At 41.6% G+C, this 21,399-nt stretch overlaps 2 protein-coding genes across 16 annotated transcripts in view; one reads left to right on the top strand and one right to left on the bottom strand.

Moving 5' to 3' along the window:
- Positions 1-21,399, top strand: part of CORIN (corin, serine peptidase) — a 221,422-nt gene that overhangs the window by 195,232 nt on the left and 4,791 nt on the right. For 7 of the 9 annotated variants that reach the window (XM_061584453.1, XM_061584454.1, XM_061584451.1 and 4 more), the window contains 3 exons: positions 1,954-2,225; positions 5,244-5,377; positions 7,512-18,587. In XM_061584453.1, the coding sequence (XP_061440437.1) occupies positions 1,954-2,225; positions 5,244-5,377; positions 7,512-7,694 (589 nt within the window). In that variant the 3' untranslated portion in view covers positions 7,695-18,587. Of the gene's footprint in view, positions 1-1,953; positions 2,226-5,243; positions 5,378-7,511; positions 18,588-20,695; positions 20,874-21,399 lie in introns of those variants that run through there. The other 2 variants (XR_009757878.1, XR_009757877.1) reach the window with 2 other exon arrangements.
- ATP10D (ATPase phospholipid transporting 10D (putative)) overlaps positions 19,366-21,399 on the bottom strand; it is a 79,075-nt gene continuing 77,041 nt past the window's right edge. For all 7 annotated transcript variants that reach the window (XM_061584445.1, XM_061584443.1, XM_061584449.1 and 4 more), the window contains one exon: positions 19,366-20,575. In XM_061584445.1, the coding sequence (XP_061440429.1) occupies positions 20,449-20,575 (127 nt within the window). In that variant the 3' untranslated portion in view covers positions 19,366-20,448. The remainder of the gene's footprint in view (positions 20,576-21,399) is intronic.

Raw genomic sequence — 21,399 nt, 5'->3', positions numbered from 1 at the left:
GATACACTGGCAGATGTCTAAGTGCACGGCAACAGAGGGGGCAGGATGCACTGTGGTATCAGCGTTAAAACAATATAGGCTGTATATTAGGCTTGGTACACGGCCACAGAGGGGGCAGGATGTACAAAATATAGTTCAGATTAGTGCTGTAGGCTGGATTTCAGGCGTGGTACACGGCCACAGAGGGGGCAGGATGTACTGAATATAATTCAGATTTATTACAAGTCAGGCACTGATATTAAAGCTCCAGCCTTGATGATACTGAATATAATTCAAATTTAGTACAAGTCAGCCACTGATATTAAAGCTCCAGCCTTGATAATACTGAATATAATTCAGATTTAGTACAAGTCAGCCACTGATATTAAAGTTCCAGCCTTGATAATACTGAATATAATTCAGATTTAGTACAAGTCAGGCACAGATATTAAAGCTCCAGCCTTGATAATACTGAATATAATACAGATTTAGTACAAGTCAGCCACTGATATTAAAGCTCCAGCCTTGATGATACTGAATATACTTCAAATTTAGTACAAGTCAGCCACTGATATTAAAGCTCCAGCCTTGATAATACTGAATATAATTCAAATTTATTACAAGTCAGCCACTGATATTAAAGCTCCAGCCTTGATAATACTGAATATAATTCAGATTTAGTACAAGTCAGCTCCAGCCTTGATAATACTGAATATAGTTCAGATTTAGTACAAGTCAGCCACTGATATTAAAGCTCCAGCCTTGATAATACTGAATATAATTCAGATTTAGTACAAGGCAGCCACTGATATTAAAGCTCCAGCCTTGATGATACTGAATATAATTCAAATTTAGTACAAGTCAGCCACTGATATTAAAGCTCCAGCCTTGATAATACTGAATATAATTCAAATTTATTACAAGTCAGCCACTGATATTAAAGCTCCAGCCTTGATGGTACTGAATATAATTCAAATTTAGTACAAGTCAGCCACTGTAAATTTGTGTGTAAGGAAGCCCTGTAAGTCTGTCTACAACACACATACAACACACATACAGATAACTTGCAGGGAAGGTATCTGTTGGTTAATAAAGGGGTAACAAAAAAGGCGGGAAATTTGAATTCAACAAAAATGGCGCCCAGAAAAAAGAGCGGGAAAAAATGATCCAAAAATGGCGGAGGGGGAAGAAGCAATGGCGGCCGACTGGTAACGAACTGGGGGAAGGGCTGCCCAGCACAGTCTCGCAGGGGGAGGCGCGGGGTCTATAGTCACACTTGCGGCTCTAAAAAACCCCAAAAGGAGACTGCCGAGAGACGCCTGTGTCGGGAAAGGCAGCAGGAGGGAAGCCGCTGTCGCCGCCGAGTAAAGGGCTCTCCGCGGCAAAAATTAAAGTCACGGAGAGAGAGGGAGAAAGAGAGGGCAGGAAGCCGCAGCCGCAAGCTCCCACCTGGGAGAGAACCGCAGCCGCGGTCTCTCCAAAGCTCCTCAGAGCGCTGCTTGAGACAGCCCAGCAGAAGGAAAAAATAGAGCCGCGAGCTCCCGATGGATGCAACAGAGCCAGGGGGAAAGCTCAAAAGCGGACAAAAACGAAGAGAACCGCAGCCGCTGTCTCTGAGGGGACCCTCAAACAAGCCTCAAACAAGTAAGGGAAATAAGCTTAAATAAAAACAGGGAAAGGAAGGACTTCAAACAAATACGCGAAACTTAGCTAAAAGCTACTTGCTACGCTTAAGATCCAATCTTGTTCGTACGAAGGCAAGAATGAACTGGAGAGTGGGAGGGGCCTGACGCCCCTAGTCTTGACTTAAAAGACATTCTTGCCTTCGCACGATAGGTGGAGCTAATACCCGCTGTGATGGCCGGACTCATAGGGAAAATAACTTTATTCCGAGAATGTTTTCATTTGAAGTTGCTCTTGTAAAGAACTAAATTCATAACTAATTGCATATCTTATTTCTTTCCTTTTCACAAGGAGAGAAAACCCAGCTGTGTGGAAAGTGGTGTTTGGCATCAACAACTTGGACCATCCTTCAGTCTTTATGCAGACCCGCATAGTGAAGACTATTATTCTGCATCCCCGTTATAATCGTGCTGTAGTGGATTATGATATAAGCATTGTGGAACTCAATGAAGACATCAACGAGACAAGCTACGTAAGGCCAATCTGTCTACCCAGCAGGGAGCAGCTAGTTGAGCCAGATACGTATTGCTACATCACCGGTTGGGGGCACATGGGCAACAAAAGTAAGATGAATATTTTCCACATTTTCACACAGACCTGTTCAGGTTGCACTGACCTCTGTCACTTCTCTGTCTCTAGTGGATAATCTACTGTTTCAAAGTAGAAACAGTACTAATGAAGAACTTTTGCTGTGTATTATGAAATATCATAACATATAAAATACACTTAGCCAAAGTCCTCAGCTTGTTCATACTTCACACGTCTGTTCATGTTTTGAACTGATTAAGGACTGGAATCCAAAGAAGAGAGAAAATCATAGACTCATATCGATTTTCATTATTGTTTAGCCACAGTGAGGGCCCCAGGCACCTGCAAGAGACATCTGTGGGGCTTCACAGAGTTGGGAAGGCGATTGCCAAGGGAAGTAGTAGGCTTGAGGAGACAAAGTCTTGCAATTGGCTGGACTTCCCAGATATTGCAAGATTTGGGCAGGTGCAATTATTGGGGGGAACCCAATATAAGGCCTCTCTCCACATGGCTCGGCAACCTGCTCTTAGCCTAACCTCATGGTTAGAGGAAGGGGTTTGCCATAATCAGAAGGCTCAGGCTTGAACATTGCACCAAAGAGGTATTTGTGACTGTATAGCCAGTACAAACCTTCACGTCAAGTTGACTAGAGAGCAGGGTTGTAAGAAGGGATTTTTCCCTATTAAGCCCAGTGTTTGTCGCATGTAGCACTATTTCTGTTCCACTGCCATTTGTCTTCTCCTAGGAGATGCCCTATTCCCCACACAGAGCTACAGTCTCCAGAAGAGGGGCTGTCTGTTAAACCCAGGGCCAGTGCCAAAGGGTGGCCAGGTTGGGCCCTGGCTGAGGGCTTCTGCAGCCCAGAGAAGCCCCTGAAGGGCCCCTTGTTATGGTGGGAGGGTAGCTCTTTCCTTCTGCAATCCGCTGCAAGGTGCCTGTCACAGATCACAGGGACGGAGCTTCCAGGCCAGCCGCCCGTTCACTGTCTCCACCTACCTCTCTCCTGTGTTCTGCTGCTATGCTTGCTATGTGTGCAGGGCTGCCATCCACCAAGATGGCAGCGGAGGCTTCTTTAAGGGGCTAATGCCCCTACTGTCATCTTGATTGATGGCAGGCATGTGTGTGCACATAGCATACCATGCATGCATGCCATCAACCAAGATGGTGGCAGGGACATCAGCCCCTTAGAGAAGCCTCCACCGCCATCTTGGTTGATGGCCAGCATACAGCAGCAGAACACAGGAGAGAGGTAGGTGGAACAGGCAGGAGCTGCGCGCCCAGGGCAGGCTGGTGCCCAAAGGCCCAGTCATGCATGGCACCAGCCCTGGTTAAACCACCCTGGCCACTGGAGCTCTGTCACTGGAATAGGAGTCTTCTAACAACTCTCAGCACCCTTCACAAACTACACTTCCCAGGATTCTTTGGGGGAAGCCATGACTGTCTAAAGTGAAATAAAAGTCCAGTGTGGGTGTGGCCATCTGATCAGCCAAGCCAAACAGCTGTGAGTCTGGCTTTTAGAACAGAAATAAGTCCAACAGGGGTCTGAATTTTTTCCTGTTGTTTTAGATTTGAACTCTAGATTCTCTTTGAGTGTTTTGTGTATCACCATGAAAAAGGGTTGTTAAGCAAGCTTTTCTGAGTTCAGGACTAAGTTTTGTAAGGTTTTGTTTTGAAATGAGCTTATGGGATACAGCAGAATGGCATGGGGAGATATTTTCAATTTAACATTGCAGAATGTGAAAAATCTATGCTGGCTATGTATACAGCTACTCTCGTGGGTGTATAATTACTCATATAGATTGGTGCTATGCTATCATATGGAATGGATTCAGGCCAGCGCTACCCTGTTTTGGAGTTGATAGCACCAGTTTACAGTGCCAGTTAGGATCTGCCAGGACTTGTAGTCACTTGTGTTGGCACTACATTTCAAAGATGCTAATGAAAGCAGTTTGCAATCTGAAAATCTGATGCTAGGACTTATTTTTCATATTGTTCATGATATGAAATTTGCATCATGGTATCTCATGTGATGTTATAGGTACTGTAGGGGGTGTACCTTTCAGATTGTGCAGTATCATGTGAGCTGAGAATCTATGACATTGCAAGGGATCCTGTTCTTGGGGTGGCAAAGTGTTTAAAACACTCAAAGATGATGCATTGGAGAAGGAATGAACATCAACCAATATATCCTGAAGACAGATTAAATTCTAAATACAGTAGGGCTCCGCTTTTCGGCAGCCCACTTTTCGGCGTTCCGCTAATACGGCGGCTTTCAATTAGAGTAAGGCCTCACTCATACGGCGCTTGTTCTGCTTTTACTGCATTTTTTGGGCATCGGGGGCCCTTTTATTAACAGAGTTTCGCTTTTAGGCAGGGGTCTGGAACGTAACCCGCCATATGAGTGGAGCCCTCCATTTAAATGACAAGAGTGAGGCATAGTGATAATTTTTGTACAAGTATGTAAGTTTATATACTATGTCATCTTTGAGTGAAAGTAAATATATCCTCAATAAGAACTGTACATGTTATATGGCCATGAATGACTACTATCATCTAGTCCTAGAATCATAATACCATGAAGATAAGAGGAATCATGGAATCATTTAGTCCATATGATTTGAGCACATTCTAGTTTGTGCTATTGAATCACTTGGTCACCAAAACATAACATAACAAAAACAAAACTGAAACAGCAACATAATTTTTGCGATTAGTAAAGTGATGGGGAAATGCATTGTAAACTGTGGAGTGAATGAATGATTAATGGGAAGACATACAAACACCCTGCAAGCAAATCAGAATGAATGCCCATTGTCATGTAACCACCCCATCAACAAAACAGAAAGATTGCTCAGTAAAGAGCAGACATTGTCTAAGTGCAGTTTAAGCACTGTGTAAGCAAATCGGGATGAATGCTGAATAAACAGGCAATCTTGAGGAGCCCTTAGACAGAGGTGATAATGTCTTCACTGTATATAACAGAACTGTGGCTATGATGGTGTTTATACATAACTGTATATAACTTGACAAAAGTTGTGTCTTTTCTCCTCTAGTGCCTTTCAAACTTCAGGAAGGAGAAGTTCGTATTATTTCCTTAGAACAGTGTCAGTCATACTTTGACATGAAAACCATTACCACCAGGATGTTATGTGCAGGCTATGAATCTGGCACTGTGGACTCTTGCATGGTAAGCCAGTTCTGTTGAAAAAAAAAGTGTTTAAATGTGCTGCCCTGAGCTCCCTTTGGGAGGAAGGGCAGGATAAACATTTAAACAAACGAACCAAGTGAAAATGCATGGAGGAACACAGATAAAAATGACATAAATAATCGTAGGTGATTGTTCTCTAAAACCTGGAGTATTTGTCTGATAACCATATATTTCAAGTATCCCTAATAATGACTGCTGGCTCCCAAACCTATTCATGTCTTGATTTAGATTTTTATTTTGCCCTGTACCTAAGACTCTGGGTAGTTTGCATAAATATTTTCAGTTAGACAGGAAAAGGAAACAAAGGAGCATGATATTTCCCTGAAATATTCTGTGAAAGAGTTTGTGCCATACACTGCCTTCACTAATTGTTGCTGATGATGGAGTACCTTGCTGGGACAATGTGGAAGCATGTTCCCAGTCAATTGTTGTACCCTTCATTGAATGATTCCTTACTAGATTGGACATAAGCTCCTAGCAACATTGGGTGATTTGATTAGTGGCTAGGATTTATTCACAGTGCTTAGATTGAAGTCGGTTTAGTCTCTTTGACTTCTGCAAAGTTTAATATAAACACATTAATGTGCAGCATTATTTCTTTAATAGTATGTTGCCAAAGTTTCAGCTGAACCTGAATGGACATTTATACTGCAGAAAATCTTTGAACATTGGCAGGGGAAAAAATACAAAGTGATGATTTCAACTTTATTTTCTTCCTTTAAAAAAAATGCATGAGGTACATTCATTCCTGCCTCCCTCTATCCCTTTTGGTAGTGCGTATAATTTTGAAGCCAACTGAAATCAGATTGGACTGTCTAGAAAGGACTGAATTCATTACAAGGTCATTTCAAAAGAAAAACTGTGAATCATGAACCAATACTAGCATTCATTTCTACTGACTACATGGAAAATATTCCCAAAGAAATAGGCCTGCACCATTTTCCTCTCAGCTCCAAAGCATTACTTTCATACAGTTGCATTTGCCCAAATGGTCAGTGCCATCCACGAGGAGGGCTGCTCACTCCTGCTGCTGCAGGGCTCTTATAATGTACCAGGTATTTTCTGGATGGAATGTAATTCCTTTAGTAGGGTTGGGATGGAAGTTTCTTAGATAGTCTACTTTCTAATTCCTTTCTCCAGGGGATGCAGAGAAATTTTAATATCCCAAGCTTCTATCCATCTGTGGTTGGTAAAATGAGTACCCGGCATATGCTGGGGGGTAAAGAAAGGCCGGCGAAGGAACTGGCAATCCCACCCCATATATACGGTCTGCCTATTAAAGGTCGCAAGATGTCACCCTAAGAGTCGGAAATGACTCGCACTACAAGTGCGGGGACACCTTTACCTTTTTTAAGCTCTTTGTACTTAACTCAGAGTGCTTGTTCTTTTTATGTAAACTGGAGAGCCTTTGTTAGACAGAAACACCAGAGCTTGGAAAAGTTACTTTTTTGAACTACAACTCCCATCAGCCCTGGCCAGCATGGCCACTGGATTGGGCTGATGGGAGTTGTAGTTCAAAAAAGTAACTTTTCCAAGCTCTGAGAAACACAACATATAAATAGAGAGCACCATCAAAAGACTACTTTTCACTGATCTTAGGAGATATGATGGAATATAGGTGTGGATACAGGTATAGCCAAACCATTCCAATCTTCTAGATGGTAAAGTTAAGTCCCTGAATTGTACCTGGAAGAATTACAGAAAGCCAGTGCAATGCTGTAGCATCAGTGTTTAATGTATTTACAGTGAGTCATCCTTATTAGAAGGCGGGCTGCCATGTGTTGACCTGCCTAACTCTTCCAAAGCAATTACACAGAAATCTCAGTGCAAAAAAGGGTTGCACCTATGGCATCAGTTGGCTGGTGAAAAATGTCCGTAGCTACGTTGCTGCTGTGAAAGCCTGGAGAGAGTGATAGGTCAAGATATACCTAAGGGTGCTTTCTGGGTGATTAGGAGAAGCCAGATCCCCATCAATGACAGGTGTCCTCACTTCTTTTAGCTCATAGGATCAATTCAACAACCATCATTATCTTGTTACTTTGTATAGTCAGTAGAAAGTTACTCCCTTCCTGGAGTAGCCTTAAACTGTGGAATAACCTCCATTTCTTTACAGGGTGACAGTGGAGGACCCCTTGTATGTGAGCAGCCTGCTGGACGTTGGACATTGTTTGGCTTAACCTCTTGGGGCTCTGTCTGCTTTTCCAAAATTTTGGGACCTGGAGTTTATAGTAATGTGTCTCACTTTATTGAGTGGATTGAAAGGCAAATCTACATCCACACATTTCTGCTTCGCTGATTCTTCCGGATAGGAATGCTGTGCTGACTGACAAAAGGTCAGAACAATGAAGATGCTGAACTGAAGAAACTTGGTGAATTATAAATTCTACGGTTGCAGATAACAGGCAATGGAACAGAGTAAAAGAATTTGTAAATCCTCTGGTGCCACAGGTGCTTTTGGGTAATGATCAAATATTTTTGTAATCACATCTGGCATTTTTTCTTTAGTGCGTTGAGTTACCTTTCACATAAACTGACAACAAAATGCTTAAAGGAAAAATCACTTTTCAAATGTGGTATTTGAGACACTTAAAATCAGGGGTTCTATAGAAATGCTAGCTGTCTAAAATATCAAGACAAAAATTTGTGTTGCTGATGGAGAATTTCAGCTTCCTTTTCTTGCAGTGAAGAGTATAAATTTGCAAAGGTCATGGGCACATCTGTTCAAAACAACCTTTTTAAAAACTCCAGCTAGTCCTGTTCAGTGCCACCAAGTTAACCTGATTTTCATATGCTGGTCTCTGGTTTCACTCACTTTAACAGTGAGTTGGGTGTTATCAAATTTTGCACATTTTTAGATACAGATTTATTGTTTAAGCCAGTGGTCATCATCACATGCACATATTACAAGGAAAAACAAATCAATACAAAGCAAACATGATTATTATGGCAACAGTCAGCCAATCATTTTGAAATACAGATTACCTTAAAAAGAATAACATATTTTAATACAGATCCTTTGTTGAGAGTTTTGCATAACAATATAATCAGATGGGCCAATACAAACTCAGATAAAAGGGAAGGAGAGGACGGGAAAAGAGGAGGTCGATGTCAGTAGTAACTATAGAGAAGAGAAGGTGTTAACATGGACTGTGAATAACAGATTTTAAATGAAGAATCACCAATATACACCAACCCCCAACACTGGTGAGACCAGTTTCCAGGCAACTTACCAACTACTTTGTAGGTTACAAACAAATCTCTAACCTTTAGTACATAATGAACCTTCCATAGTCCAGGAAGCAGCCTTGCCTAAAATATCTGACACGAATTTACCTCTAATAGAGTTTGAAAGGGACTATTTTAGGAGGTACTGTAGAATAGCTTCAACCCTCTAGACAAGACACACTTGTAACCAGTGCTAAAATGCAGTTCATCGAGATTGTCTCTGTGCCAATTCTCCACAAAATGGACTATATTTTTAGAAGGCAGAGTATATAAATCATTAGAGATTGCCTTTAAGAACAACATGCCCCTTCCTGCAACCACCCAAATATCTTCTGCCACAGCAGAAGGTAGCCAGCTGCTCTTTCTTGCAGGTCTCAAGGCTTAGCAACAAATTTTCAGTTTAGAGAAGATACGTCCAGTTTACATCAGAAGTGCTTTGCAAACTCCTGAGCAAGTGCCCACTTGATTTTATGGCAGAAAGAGAACATCATGCAGCCTTCCTTCAGTTGCCTTTTCTCTGGAGTGTGTCCAGAGGAAGATAACACAATATGGTGAGGGGTCTGGAGAATGGAAACCAAGTCCTGCAGGGAACAATTAAAAGAGCTGAATATATTTAGCCTGGGAAAAAGAAATTGAATATCTGAAGGGCTGTCCAGCTCCAGAGCGCAGGATGGAAAACTGCAGGAAAGCAGATTTAAGCAAAACATTAGACAAATCTTCCTATAACTAAGAGCTGTTAAAGAGACTTCGCTACAAATCAGGAAATCTGCAGTTTGAATTTTGCCTTTACCACGAACTCACTATGTGGCCTTATGCAAGCCACTTTCTCTTGCTGTTCCCTCCTATCTGCAAAATGGGGAATAAGAATACTGATGACCTTACAGCAGGGATAGAGAATCACTCTTGGCCTGGGGGACAGGATCCAAAAGTGGTCAACCATTCACAGGCCACATTGGCAGGTGAGCTGGACAAGAGACACAAGAAAATTCAAGCTCCAGCTACAAAGGAATAATTCTGTCTTAACCCACAGGAACTGCAGGAAAAAGTATGGTGCATGTCAGAGAGCAGATAAGTTTTTCCGTTACAGGAAAAATGGTTTTTGAACAGACACCGCATTGTTAACTGAATTCGAGCAGAAAGGTTTAGAGAAAAGGCATGCATTATGGAAACCTATAAGGCCTTTGGGGCTTCTCCTAAAAGACAGGTTAAAGTCCATTGTGCAAGAGAGCAGCAGTTTCTTGGTGAATATATGCGGAGAGGCTACTTGGTCATCATCCCCTTGTGAGGCATTACAGGAATGAAAATCCTTGCCTCACTTGAGACTGCATTTAGGCAAAGGCTATACTAGATGGGTAGACTATTTGTTCTGTTTTGGAGACCATAATGGAATGTCCACTGATTCAGGCCTTTCTTCAGTGTGGTCTGTCCCATCCTTATAGAAGTGTGTACTGTTTTAGTACAATCCATCGTGTGGAGTGGCACCTGAAACAATAATGAGAAAGTTGTTTTGCAATCCTCCCTTTGAGAACAATGGAGGCCCTAGATTGGAAACACAGCCCAGTGAATGCCTTTCTAAGTCTACATACACAGAGGTATGAAATGTACTTTTCAAAGCTGAACGGGGCTCTGAAGTACTGTTATTGCTCAGACATACCCTGCTGGGCTGTCACATACTCCAGCCCACTGTTACAGAACTCGCAACCTCTGTCTTTCTCATTTGATGCACCTTATGTAGCGTGTAATAGGCAATGTCCACTGTATTCCTAAATGTTACTGTTTATGTAGATTGAAAAGCTGTATTTGATTCAGAATCATTTATTGCTTTCTCAGCATCAAAGAAAACACCATGCTTTTATATGTTTCTGTTCATACTGTGGAATTGGGAGGGGGTAGCAAAACTGAGTAAATTTCTCCTTTGGAATTCAATAGAACAAGATAGGGTACAGGTATCATGATCTTGAATATAATTAGACTGAACCATAACTAGTTAAGGCTGAAGGTCCAGTAAATTACTCCATGTGACTCTGCATGTGGGTACACTACTATATGAAGGAAGTTTGTATATGATCACTATCATCATGCTCTCAGCTGCTGGAAAAATGCAGCCATGATCATGAAAAAGGCTACAGTTCTCCACATGTTCAGCCCTTGTAATGTTAACCTTTCTTTCATGCACTTGTGCACCTGTGTACATGATCACACAAACAGGATACTTTTATTCTTATTCAAATCATGGTGGTAGCCACTTTTTCTTCCTGCAAGGGTTGAATGTACATGTAGCACATTTGCTATGTATACTGAACCACTAAAAAGCACAAATACCAGTATGGCTGCAGTGAAAGAGACTCTGCAGTTTACCACAGACATTCAGGGTAGCTGTAGGCAGATCTGTTTGCCATTTGTACATTAACCCCATATGCGTACAATGTTGAGCTCTCGTGCCCCGAACCAACAAGGCAGACGTTACTTGTTGCACAGGACACAGAGGTGTGTGAGTAACAGCGCTCCTGAGCCGGCAAACAGGAAGAAAGCACTCCGACGCTCTTGAGCTTTGTGCCAGTAAAACAAACTTTATCCAAGTGCATACAGAAATAATCACCAACATAAGCTACACTCCTATCTTCCCCCACACAGCCTGGCTCTCTGGGCTTGTGTTTTATAGCCAGCCCCTTTGATCTGGTACAGCTGTGTGTCCTTCACATAATTACTGTGATATAGTTAACCCATTCCCAACATGGGGAATGACTCAGCTTAATGAGCCAACATACAATCCTCAGCTGTATTAATGAAAAAGTAAACTCCCAAAGTGTGAATTGTATCCTCAGTTCCCATTTTTTCAGGGGGGCTAAATTAGAACTAAACTGAACTCTGTATGGGGCAGAGGGTGGCATTCTCAGGCAATTTCCCCTAAGATTTCCAGCGTTCAGGCTGTAAGAGCAATCTCTAAGGGGGGGAAAGACACCCAAACAGCTCATTGAGCATATTCGGTGGCCGCAGAATGCTGACTAACTGCTGGAGGAAAAAGGGAAAATGAGGGTAGGGGAAATATAATGGAATGGCTGAAATCCTGAACAGGATCACTCCATATTGCAGCATTTCATTGCAGAGCCTACTTGTTTCTCCTAATTCAGATGTTCATGCAACATTTTACATTAATTTAATTTGATCCCCTCTCCTCCTTCAGCATTCCCAATTTACAGATACTATCAGGTCTGGGTTTATTTTATTGTTAAAAAACTTTAAGACTGAATCTAACAAGTAGATACTTCACTCATTAGTGTCTTAAAATTCATAGACAGAGTGTAAGATTTTAAAAAACATTCCTAAAGGACATATTTCAAAAACAAAATTCAAGAGTTCATATCTAGGGAGGTGGTGGGCTCTCCAGCACTGGAGGCATTGAAGAGGCAGCTGGACAGCCCTCTGTCATGTATGCTTTAACTTAGATTCCTGCATTGAGCAGGGGGTTGGACTCGATGGCCTTACAGAGTGACCCCTTCCAACTCTATTCTATGATTCTATGAATTCAAAAATTCAGAATTCAAGTTCTGATTTTTGTATAAATTTGTACAAAAATGTTTTTTGGTAAATCTAGTTTGGTTGAACTAGCTTGTGCATCAGACTGAAAAATGTGAGCCGCTGAGGATACATCTCCATATCCTGTGAACTGTTTTAATTTGTTATGCCAGGGCCTCAAACAGTGTCTAATTAAAATAGACTAGAAATGTGCAGTCAAGATTTGGCTAATTAGTTCAATTCAGTATGTGGAGTTTTGGCCTGACCTATTCCACCCCCTCTGCCACCCCCCTCTGCCACCCCCCGCCCTACAGTTTCCCTGCCTTCAATCACTCACTGCGAACCATACATTGGTACTTCTGTTCCTTGACCCCATTCGAGGTTGTTCCCCTAGGTAACATATGAGCAACCCATGGCCAGCTGACTGCATACAGCCCTCAGCTGGTTTTGTGAGGCCTGTAGCCTCTTCCCTGCTCCCTGGCTGATTCCTCCCTTCCTGTTGCTCAGCTGATTAGCCCTAGGAATTGCTTTTCAACTGTTCCCAGCACTAATCAGCTTGGCAACGGGGAGGGGCATGATGGGATCTCCTGATCCCCACACAGAAAGAAGGGGGGAGGGGAAGGATGGTATTTTCTCCCTCTCTTTCCTCTCTGTCTCTGAAAGAGGCCTCACTTAGGCCTCGCACACACACCCTGCATGCGGCCCCCAATTCACACACCACCACTGCATACAATCCTTGGAGGTAAAAAGTTGCCCACTCATACCACAGCCCTTCTATCCTCTTGGCCATTTGCTCTCTTGGCACCATGTCTTCTTTGTGTCATGTCCTCCACAACATTCCATGAAGAGAAAATATATTTATATTATTTTATACATGTATTTTTAGACTGTTTTTCATATGTATGCTTACGCAAATATATACCATGGGTTTTAAAGAACCAGATGTCACCCATGTGTGGTTGTAGACAGACAATCAAATGTATCCAACAGTTGTGAGAGAAGAGCCTTTCTTTGATGAGATTCATACTCCAATACTGTTTTACTGCCAGAAGTGAAGCAGCATATGTAACCCATGTCATGTAAACAAAAGAGTTTGTTTTTATTTGAACTCAAAGTGAGCAAAAATGCACATATTTATTTTTTCAAAATAAATTCTGTGAACAAAAATAGTTTCAGTTCCCCCTCCCCTGGCAGTAGCTTCAACAGAGTTGAGCAACTGTCTCATAGCACTGATGACAGCACTGAAAGAAAAGGAGTCAGTTTCTTCACCAATCACAATTGTGAAGACTAGGCCCTTTGTGCAGTAATAATATCTGGGATCTGTTTTTTTTTCTCCATTGAGAGATACATAGTGGAATAGTCACTCCACCTAAAGGAATCTTATTTACATCTTGGTAGTACAACAACTGGGACTCCTAATGGTTCCATTTCAAATATTTGTGAGCATCAACCAATAGCACTAGAGTGTATTGTTTGTTTGCTTAGAAAAAATTATAAACCACTTAATGCTGTACATCAAGTAATAAAATAATAATACACAGATAAAGCAAATATTAAGTTATATATCTGGATAGGCTTGTTCGAATAAAAAAAGTTTTTAGCAGGCTTCTAAAAGAGTATGATGAGGGTGGCTATCAACAGTATGAGGGTGGAGCTGTTGCATTGCAAACCTCTGTTGTAAAGAACAGTTTGGTTAAAGCAGGATCCAGAACCTGTGGCCCTCCAGATGCTGTTGAACTCCAAATCCCATTCACTCCAACCAACATGGCCAATGGTCAGGGATGATGGGAGCTGTAGACCAAGAACATCTAGAAGGCCATCGGTTCCACATTCCTTGGTTAAAGGAAGAGCAATGCTAATGGTGGACAAATGTACAGGTGGAGCGGTGAATACCATGGGGCAGGGCCAATGCTCTGTGGTAGAACATCTGCCTTGTGTGCAGAAGGTCCCAGGTTCAATCCCTTGCATCTCCAAGTAGGGCTGGGAGAGACTCCTGTCTGAAACCCTGGCGAGCCACTGCCAGTCAGTGCCGACAAAACTGAGCTAGATGAGCCAATGCTCTGATTCAGTATAAACTTCGTATACTGGCCAGTTTCGGTAAGTAATATTATTTAATTAACCAGGCCCTTCCTGTACTGATTGCCTAGCTCATTAGTTTAATAGAAGAGCATGTGGAATCTCATTTGAACACACAATAGTCACAAATGGACCCAGTATTTTAATTATCTGGCATGTCCATAGCTAATTACATTAATCCAAGCCAGTTGCCTTTCTTCTACATTTCAGCAGTATGTAAAGTTAAATAACTTTAGAACATTAACTAAAAACTCTCTGTTTCTCAGTTTAATTTTACTTATCTGTTAGGATGTTCAGTTTTGTGGTCTATTGGAAAGAACATTATTGAGCATAACAGTTAAACAAAAAGTTTATGTTAGTGCTCTCTTTGTAACTGAAGATTAACTGAGTACATTTTTTAAAAATCCAATATCATTGTGGTCATAGGAACTGCGGTTGACTATATGCCATTTCTGCACAAAATGAGGAACACTGGCGATGTGGAAAATCTCTCTGGCAAAACAGTGAAGTCTCATTTACTACCTTAATTTATATCAGAAAAACATGGAACAGAGCAGTATCATGCTATAATATTTTTGGAGACTTTCCTGTAATGGTTCCTCCTGTGGTGTTTGCCTATTTTTCATTTGTTTCCTGACACACTGAGCGAGCACATAAAACTTTTAAATATCTCCTTTGTAGCCAAACAGCAAAGCAACCACTTTAAACTATCTGAGGCTGTACAAACTTGATTTAAGCGCCTCAATAGTTGCTAAAATGTTCTATGAAGGAACAAAAATGTCCCTGCAGTTATAAATGTAGTTGTTTTTTTAAAAAAGTGTTGTTTAAGGGAAACATTAATGAATCAACAATGGAGATGTGACTTCAAAAGCATTTTGGGTTGATAATGTTCTTTGGCACTAGTCATCCTTCAACTCTAGAACTGAAATGCATAGGGCACTTAATCTAGCACCTATGCACAGGTCCCCGTTACCTGGGTAAAATGTGAGTATCCCAGCTGACTACGTAAACATCAGAATTCAGATCCACTCCATCAAGGCTGTTGACGGTGCCACAGGAGATCTATGCATGTGATTCAGTCTACCCACATGACTGGGAAGAAAACTAGAGGACTGGCAAATTTTTATTAGGGGATTATTTGCCGTAAGTGACTTTAAAGATTTAACATTCACACATAAACAACCTGATCCAAAGTTAGTTATAATTCATGTGCAGGGCTGGCATAAGCACACGGGACGCTTGGGCCCAGAGTCCCAGCAGAGCCCATTACTGTCCTGTTGTTCCTTTCACCTGAGACTCCAGTTTGAAGACTAGCGAACAGCCAACTCGGAGAGCTGCCATTCTCATTTCCCCAAATGTCCCAGAATGTTCTGTCAATGTGGAAAATTAAACCAGCAGTTCCTTGAGAGCACTGCTGCTTGCTGCTGCCTGGTAAGCCCAGAGGACTTTTTTGGGGGGGGAGGGAGGCACTGATGTAGGCAGGGGCTCACCAGAGGGCACCTTTGCGGGCCCCCTCAAATCAGGTTACAATGCTATGCTTACTTACATGGGAGTCAGCCCCCATGAACTAACTTGAGATTTACTTTTGATTAAGCAGGTATAGGATTGCACTGTGAATCCCAGTGAAACCAATGAGATAAGTTAGTTTTGACTAATGTTACAGTGGGTTTGGCTGGATTACGCCAGTGAGTTACGGGAATCAAACTTTCTATAAACTCGAAATGACCTTCAGCCTGTTTGAGTGTTCTTCAGAGACCTCACAGTGTTTTGTTACAGATTTCTGAAGGAAATTTAAACATAGTCCTGAAACACCCTGCCTGCAGTATGTAAAGAAAGGAGCATTCTTTCTCTCCTGTAAAAGGACTTTTTTTAAAAAAATGCCCTTCCATCCTTGGCATTCTGCAAACATATAAAAAGAGAGTACAGTACTAAAAAGGATCTCAATATTTATTTACTGCCAGCAGCTGCAGTTTTTGTATGGCTCATCTGCACAGACAATAAACCTTTTAAAAATAAGCAATTTCCCCTCCCTCAGTAGACTGTACTAAATTCCTAAAATCAGTCTCCTAGTGGGGCCTTGGATTAAGATAGGATAGTGCATTTTGTTTGTTGAATTTGTTTTATATAAAACATTTGGATTTCCAGTGCAAGCCCTCTCAGGTTCCTTGTTATTATTATTAATTAAATTTATACCCCACCTTTCTTTTCATGATAGAAACCCAAGGCAAGCCGCATATGGTTCCCAGGAGGTCTCCCATCCAGGCACTGACCAGACCTGACCCTGCTTAGCTTCAGCAGGGTGCTGGCTGATGTGCCTTCAGACCATAGCCTGGGAAAAAAGATAATAAAATGGTAGTATAGGGGTTGATGTATTCTTCTCCAGAACATGAGATCCAACTACAGAAAAGGAATATAAAGAATGAGACTAGCACATCTAGAAAAGCAGAATTTGGCTCCACTTCACATGCTACTTTAAAAACAATTTATCAGCTGAAAAACTGCTACCCTATAGTTTAGCTCTGTTGCTTGAGTAGCATATGGAAGGCTAACTTCATCATTCAGAGTTGCCCAAATCAGTCGCATTGTTACTTCTCTTGCCAGTGGCCAGAGTTGGTGAATGGTGCTGGTGTATGAAATAGTAACATGATTTGGGCTACTCCACATGACTTAAAAACAGATTGCTGGTCTTGAAAGATGTCTTTCAAGTGATCATCTGTGCAGTCGTACTGACAGGATCTGTACCTGTGTAGAACTTCAGAAACTTCTAGAGTTTTAGCCAGGGAACTGGCAGTTGCCTCTCCTTCCCAGGATGGGAAGGTGTCTTCCTGGTCAGTTTGTTCTAACTGTTGCCAGACACAAGAGGCACACGAGCAGCCTGGAAGGATGTAGCACAATCAGAAATAAGTTGCATGGAGTTCCAAGAGGCATTTTCCTCTTCATATAATTAAAATAATCCTTAGAGCAAGGGTGGGGAACTTCTGGCCCACAGGCAAATTTGGCTCTCTGGTCTGCAAAGTAGTTTTTGCCAAGCAACACCCACCTGCCATGCATCTGATATCATATATTATATCAGGTGTGGAGGAGGTAAGGTGGAGCATGGCCAAAAGGGGCTTTACCAAAGTCCCAGCACAGTGTTTCTCAAGTACTCGACACTTGATTGTTGGGCATTTGGGAAGAACTGTGGTTTGAGAGGCACCAATAATCAGAAATCATAATGGTATTGGATGATTGACAGGCCCCAGCCACCTGTCAAATTTAGCCCATGGGAGCAGAGGAGATAACCATTTTGCCCACTGGGCCAAAAAGGTTTCACACCCCTATCTTAAAGATTGTGAAATATGATCAGAACCTAACATTTTCAATCAGCAACTGTAGAAAAAAAGACTGGAGGAAGCATCATTTAACATTTCACCTTTTAGAAGTTTCCTGCATCATTGGATCACCACTGAACTTCAGCTATACCATAAGTAGAGCTATTCTCCCAATAAATACTCATGCAAATAACTAAATAATTCTTGTCTTCCTGTGTTCTCACAAAGGACAATAATTTTGTAGCAATTAATTTTAGTACTTCTTGCCATTCATGAATATGTATAGAAATAAAGATGTGTGGAGGGATGTCATAGTTTTTATAGAGACATCCCATCTAAGAAACTGGCAATCTTATTCCTTTCTCTTTCTCTCCAAATGCACTCTGCCAAGTGGACCATATCTGACTCAAATACATTAGTTTCTGAGTCTTAGCTGACACATAGATCAATTCAAAGAGTACCAGAGAATACTCTAATTACATAGACTATGGGAGAAATTAGTGTCTGCCAGCTATGTCTGGGACTGCAGAAATAGCCTGGGTCAATTTTCTATAATTCTGTGCCACACCTAGGTAGGGATTAATATGAAACCAGTGTACAGATCATCCAATTATTTTCTGCCTTACATACATGTGTTCATGTACTGGGGAAGTTGAAATTCATTATGATATTACAATAAATATATAATGTGTGCAACCCTTACACATGGTAAACTGCCCATCATGGGCTTCGCATTACTTCTTCAACAGAGGTGCCTTCTGTGTAAGAATTTAACAAAGTGACTCTTGCCACACATGCCACTGGTGATGCAGTTTGCTCTGTAAAAATCCATTTTGCATGAATTGTGAGGTGGTATTGTTGTGTAAGAGAACTGCTGTATCAGAAACAGCATGTTTGAATTGGCCTGAGTAATCCAAAATTAGGTTATAATAACCTGGAGCCATTCCCTGCTAAATACACAATTGCATATTGAAAAGAGATTCGTATTTGTTGTGGCAAGATGAGCCAGCAACTCTTCTAGGAATTACTCCTAATTTCCCACTGAATGTCAGCTGGAAGAAACCAGTATTTTAGCTCTGATGGGATACTCAGAGGGTTCAGATGCAGATGATGGCAACTATGCTTAAAACCAGGCTGCTCACCCCAAAAAGTTTGAGGTATAGTTAAAGCTGGGTCTAGAATTGCTGGCATGTGGACTAAATGGAGACCCTTCCTCTTAATATAAGGAATACGTTTTAAGAGGGACTGAAAGAAATTTGGCCAGCAATCTTGTTTAAAAATGTTTTTTTATTACTGAGGGCCTGGGGTAACCTCCAAGAAGATGAAAGCACTGCACAGGTAAACGATTTCAGAATATTCTCAGTTTAGCAGTATGCCTAACAGCTGGTATAGCACAGTGGGGACGAGAGCCTGGCTGGGAGTCCAAAGTCTGTGAGTTCAAATCCCCATTCGTGTCTCTTGGGTGTCAAGGGCCAGCTAAAGATCACCCCCACAGTGAGTGGCTCAAGGGTTACGTGTCCTGCCATCTATGTAGCCTTGGGAAAGCTGCATAGTCCCAAGGAGCCCAGTTGCCCCCCAGCTGGCAGTTGCAGACAAGGAAGGGGCTGGCTTGTGCAGCTGTGGCAGGCTGAGCAGGCCCTAGACAGCTGGGGAGGACTAGCCTCAGAGTGAGGCAATGGTAAACCCCCTCTGAATACTGCTTACCATGAAATCCCTATTCATAAGGTAGCCATAAGGTGGGATCAACTTGAAGGCAGGCCATTTCCATTTCAGCAGTATGCCTACAGAGTACTGAGCCAAGAGATTGATCCCACCCCCAAATCCTAAACCTCTTTACATTAGTTTTAATGGAACATTCTTTAAGTGAAGGTAGTGAAGTTTATTATCTAAAAACATCAATCTATTTACAAAGAAGGGGAGAAGGAAGGGCCACGCCAGAGCACACACTCTATATTTAGAAGAACAAATTTAACAGTATTCCTTACATAAGGAAATATAAGCCAGACAGTTTCTTACATTCACATAATCATCATATATACAAAAATGTGGTGCTTGTGTAGAAATCTGTTTTCCTGTATCCTCAGCTAGTTTATACTCCAGAGAAATGGCTCTGAACATGTCATATTTTGTCCATGAATCTTGCTTCCATGAAGAGTTACAAATATTGTTTATTAGGAAAGTGATTAAGCTAAAGGTTTTGCACAGCTGTTTTTAGAGGGAATGCCTGTGCACTACTCTGACATTGCCCAGGAACATTACAGTAATAAGTACAAAGAATACGCAAAATTCAGTAAGCCCAAAAACCTCCTTGCCAGGCCAGGCTTAAATAACATCTCTTCAGTGTTATCAAGGCTGATATTAAATTATTTCTCCAGGGTTTTTTTTTGGCATTTCAACAACACCTAATGTCTGCTTATATCTTGAATAAATTATTGTAAGCACTTTTTTTTTTTAAAGCAAAAGCAGTGAGGGTGGTGGAGTTTCACATAAAAAAGTAAAGTCATTTAAATATACCACCCTCCCTGTTTGGGTATTTAAAAAATTATTAACAATCCCTTTTGGACAGAGTATTTTAAAGCCTTCTATATGCCCTAGGCAGAATTCAGTTCAGCCTCATTTATTAGAGAAAGATAAATGTGGTCCTCTTCAGAAGTAAAGTCCAACCCTTCATCTTAAGAATCACTAGCTCCATATGTGATGGAATAGAATTCCTTTGAGGGGCTTAAACATTTCAATGCCCTCACAACTGAGCCTGCCACCATTTCCAGACATGTCCCTGGGCCTGTTCAGGCTGTCTTCAACATTATTACAAAATGGTGCTAGGTATATTGGCAAAAACAACAAGCCTCAGCCTTTGGTGTTGTTTTCTTTTGTGGAATTATCAGAATTGGCAATCCCAGAATTGGCAATCATTTCCACCCCTCATGCTCGGGCTGTACTTCCGCCACGGTGCTGACTCTTCCGGCCTGTAAGGACCCGGCCTTCAAGGTGCTTGGCTTTCATGAGTGGACTTGGAAATAATGTAGCTTGGATCACCCTGAACAAATACCTACAGTATAAGAAAGGATTCAAATAAGTGTTATAGGCATGGATTAAGTAGGTTTGGGGCAAGTGGCCTCTTATGAAACAGTATTTATTCTGAACTGAACAGTATGCTCTCATTATCCAGGTGGTTATAAAGATCCTTCCCTTCCGTCTCGTTATCTCAACAGCTAAGGGGAAGGATTTTGGTCACAACCTAAAATCCAAAAACCATATACTTACTTTGTCCCAACAAATGCAAGTACTGTATCATGCTGAAGCCAATGCAAAACTGATTGTCGGAGACTGGCTTGAGGATTATGGAGGTAGGCAAGTTTTTATTTATATTCTTACCTGTCTCTATCTGAAAAAGCTCAAGTGAGTAACAGCAGACAGAGATCCTGTGTGGTTACAGTGGCTAGAATGTTGGCCTTGGATATGGGAAAGGTTACGTTCAAATTCGAGCTCAACTATGAATTGCACTGGTGACCTTTAAACAAGTTATTCTACCTGCCCTAGCTCACAGGCTCACTATGAGAATAAACCACTGCTCCGAGTTCCTTGAAGGGTGGGATAAAGATGTCATATATAGCAGAAAATCAGCAGGATAAAATTGCATTTGCTTCAAAACTCCCCCCAACTTAAAGCTGGCATAGAAACATTGCATTTTGACTGAAAGCAAATCTGCCTGATCTCCATATTCATTAATAGCCAAAAAACCCCTTACTGTTTAAGAACGTACCTATAGCCAACAGATATTACTATCAAACTTTAAAAAGCAGGGAAATTGGGCAGCTATAGTGAATGCACCAGGGGAGCAGGAGACCTGACCTCTCTGAGATATGGTACTGC

The sequence above is a fragment of the Rhineura floridana genome, chromosome 9 (assembly GCF_030035675.1).
Source record: "Rhineura floridana isolate rRhiFlo1 chromosome 9, rRhiFlo1.hap2, whole genome shotgun sequence".
NCBI classification, from domain to species: Eukaryota; Metazoa; Chordata; class Lepidosauria; order Squamata; family Rhineuridae; genus Rhineura; species Rhineura floridana.
The sequence above is the reverse complement of the archived record's forward strand: the minus strand, read 5'-3'. Positions and strand labels throughout refer to the sequence as shown.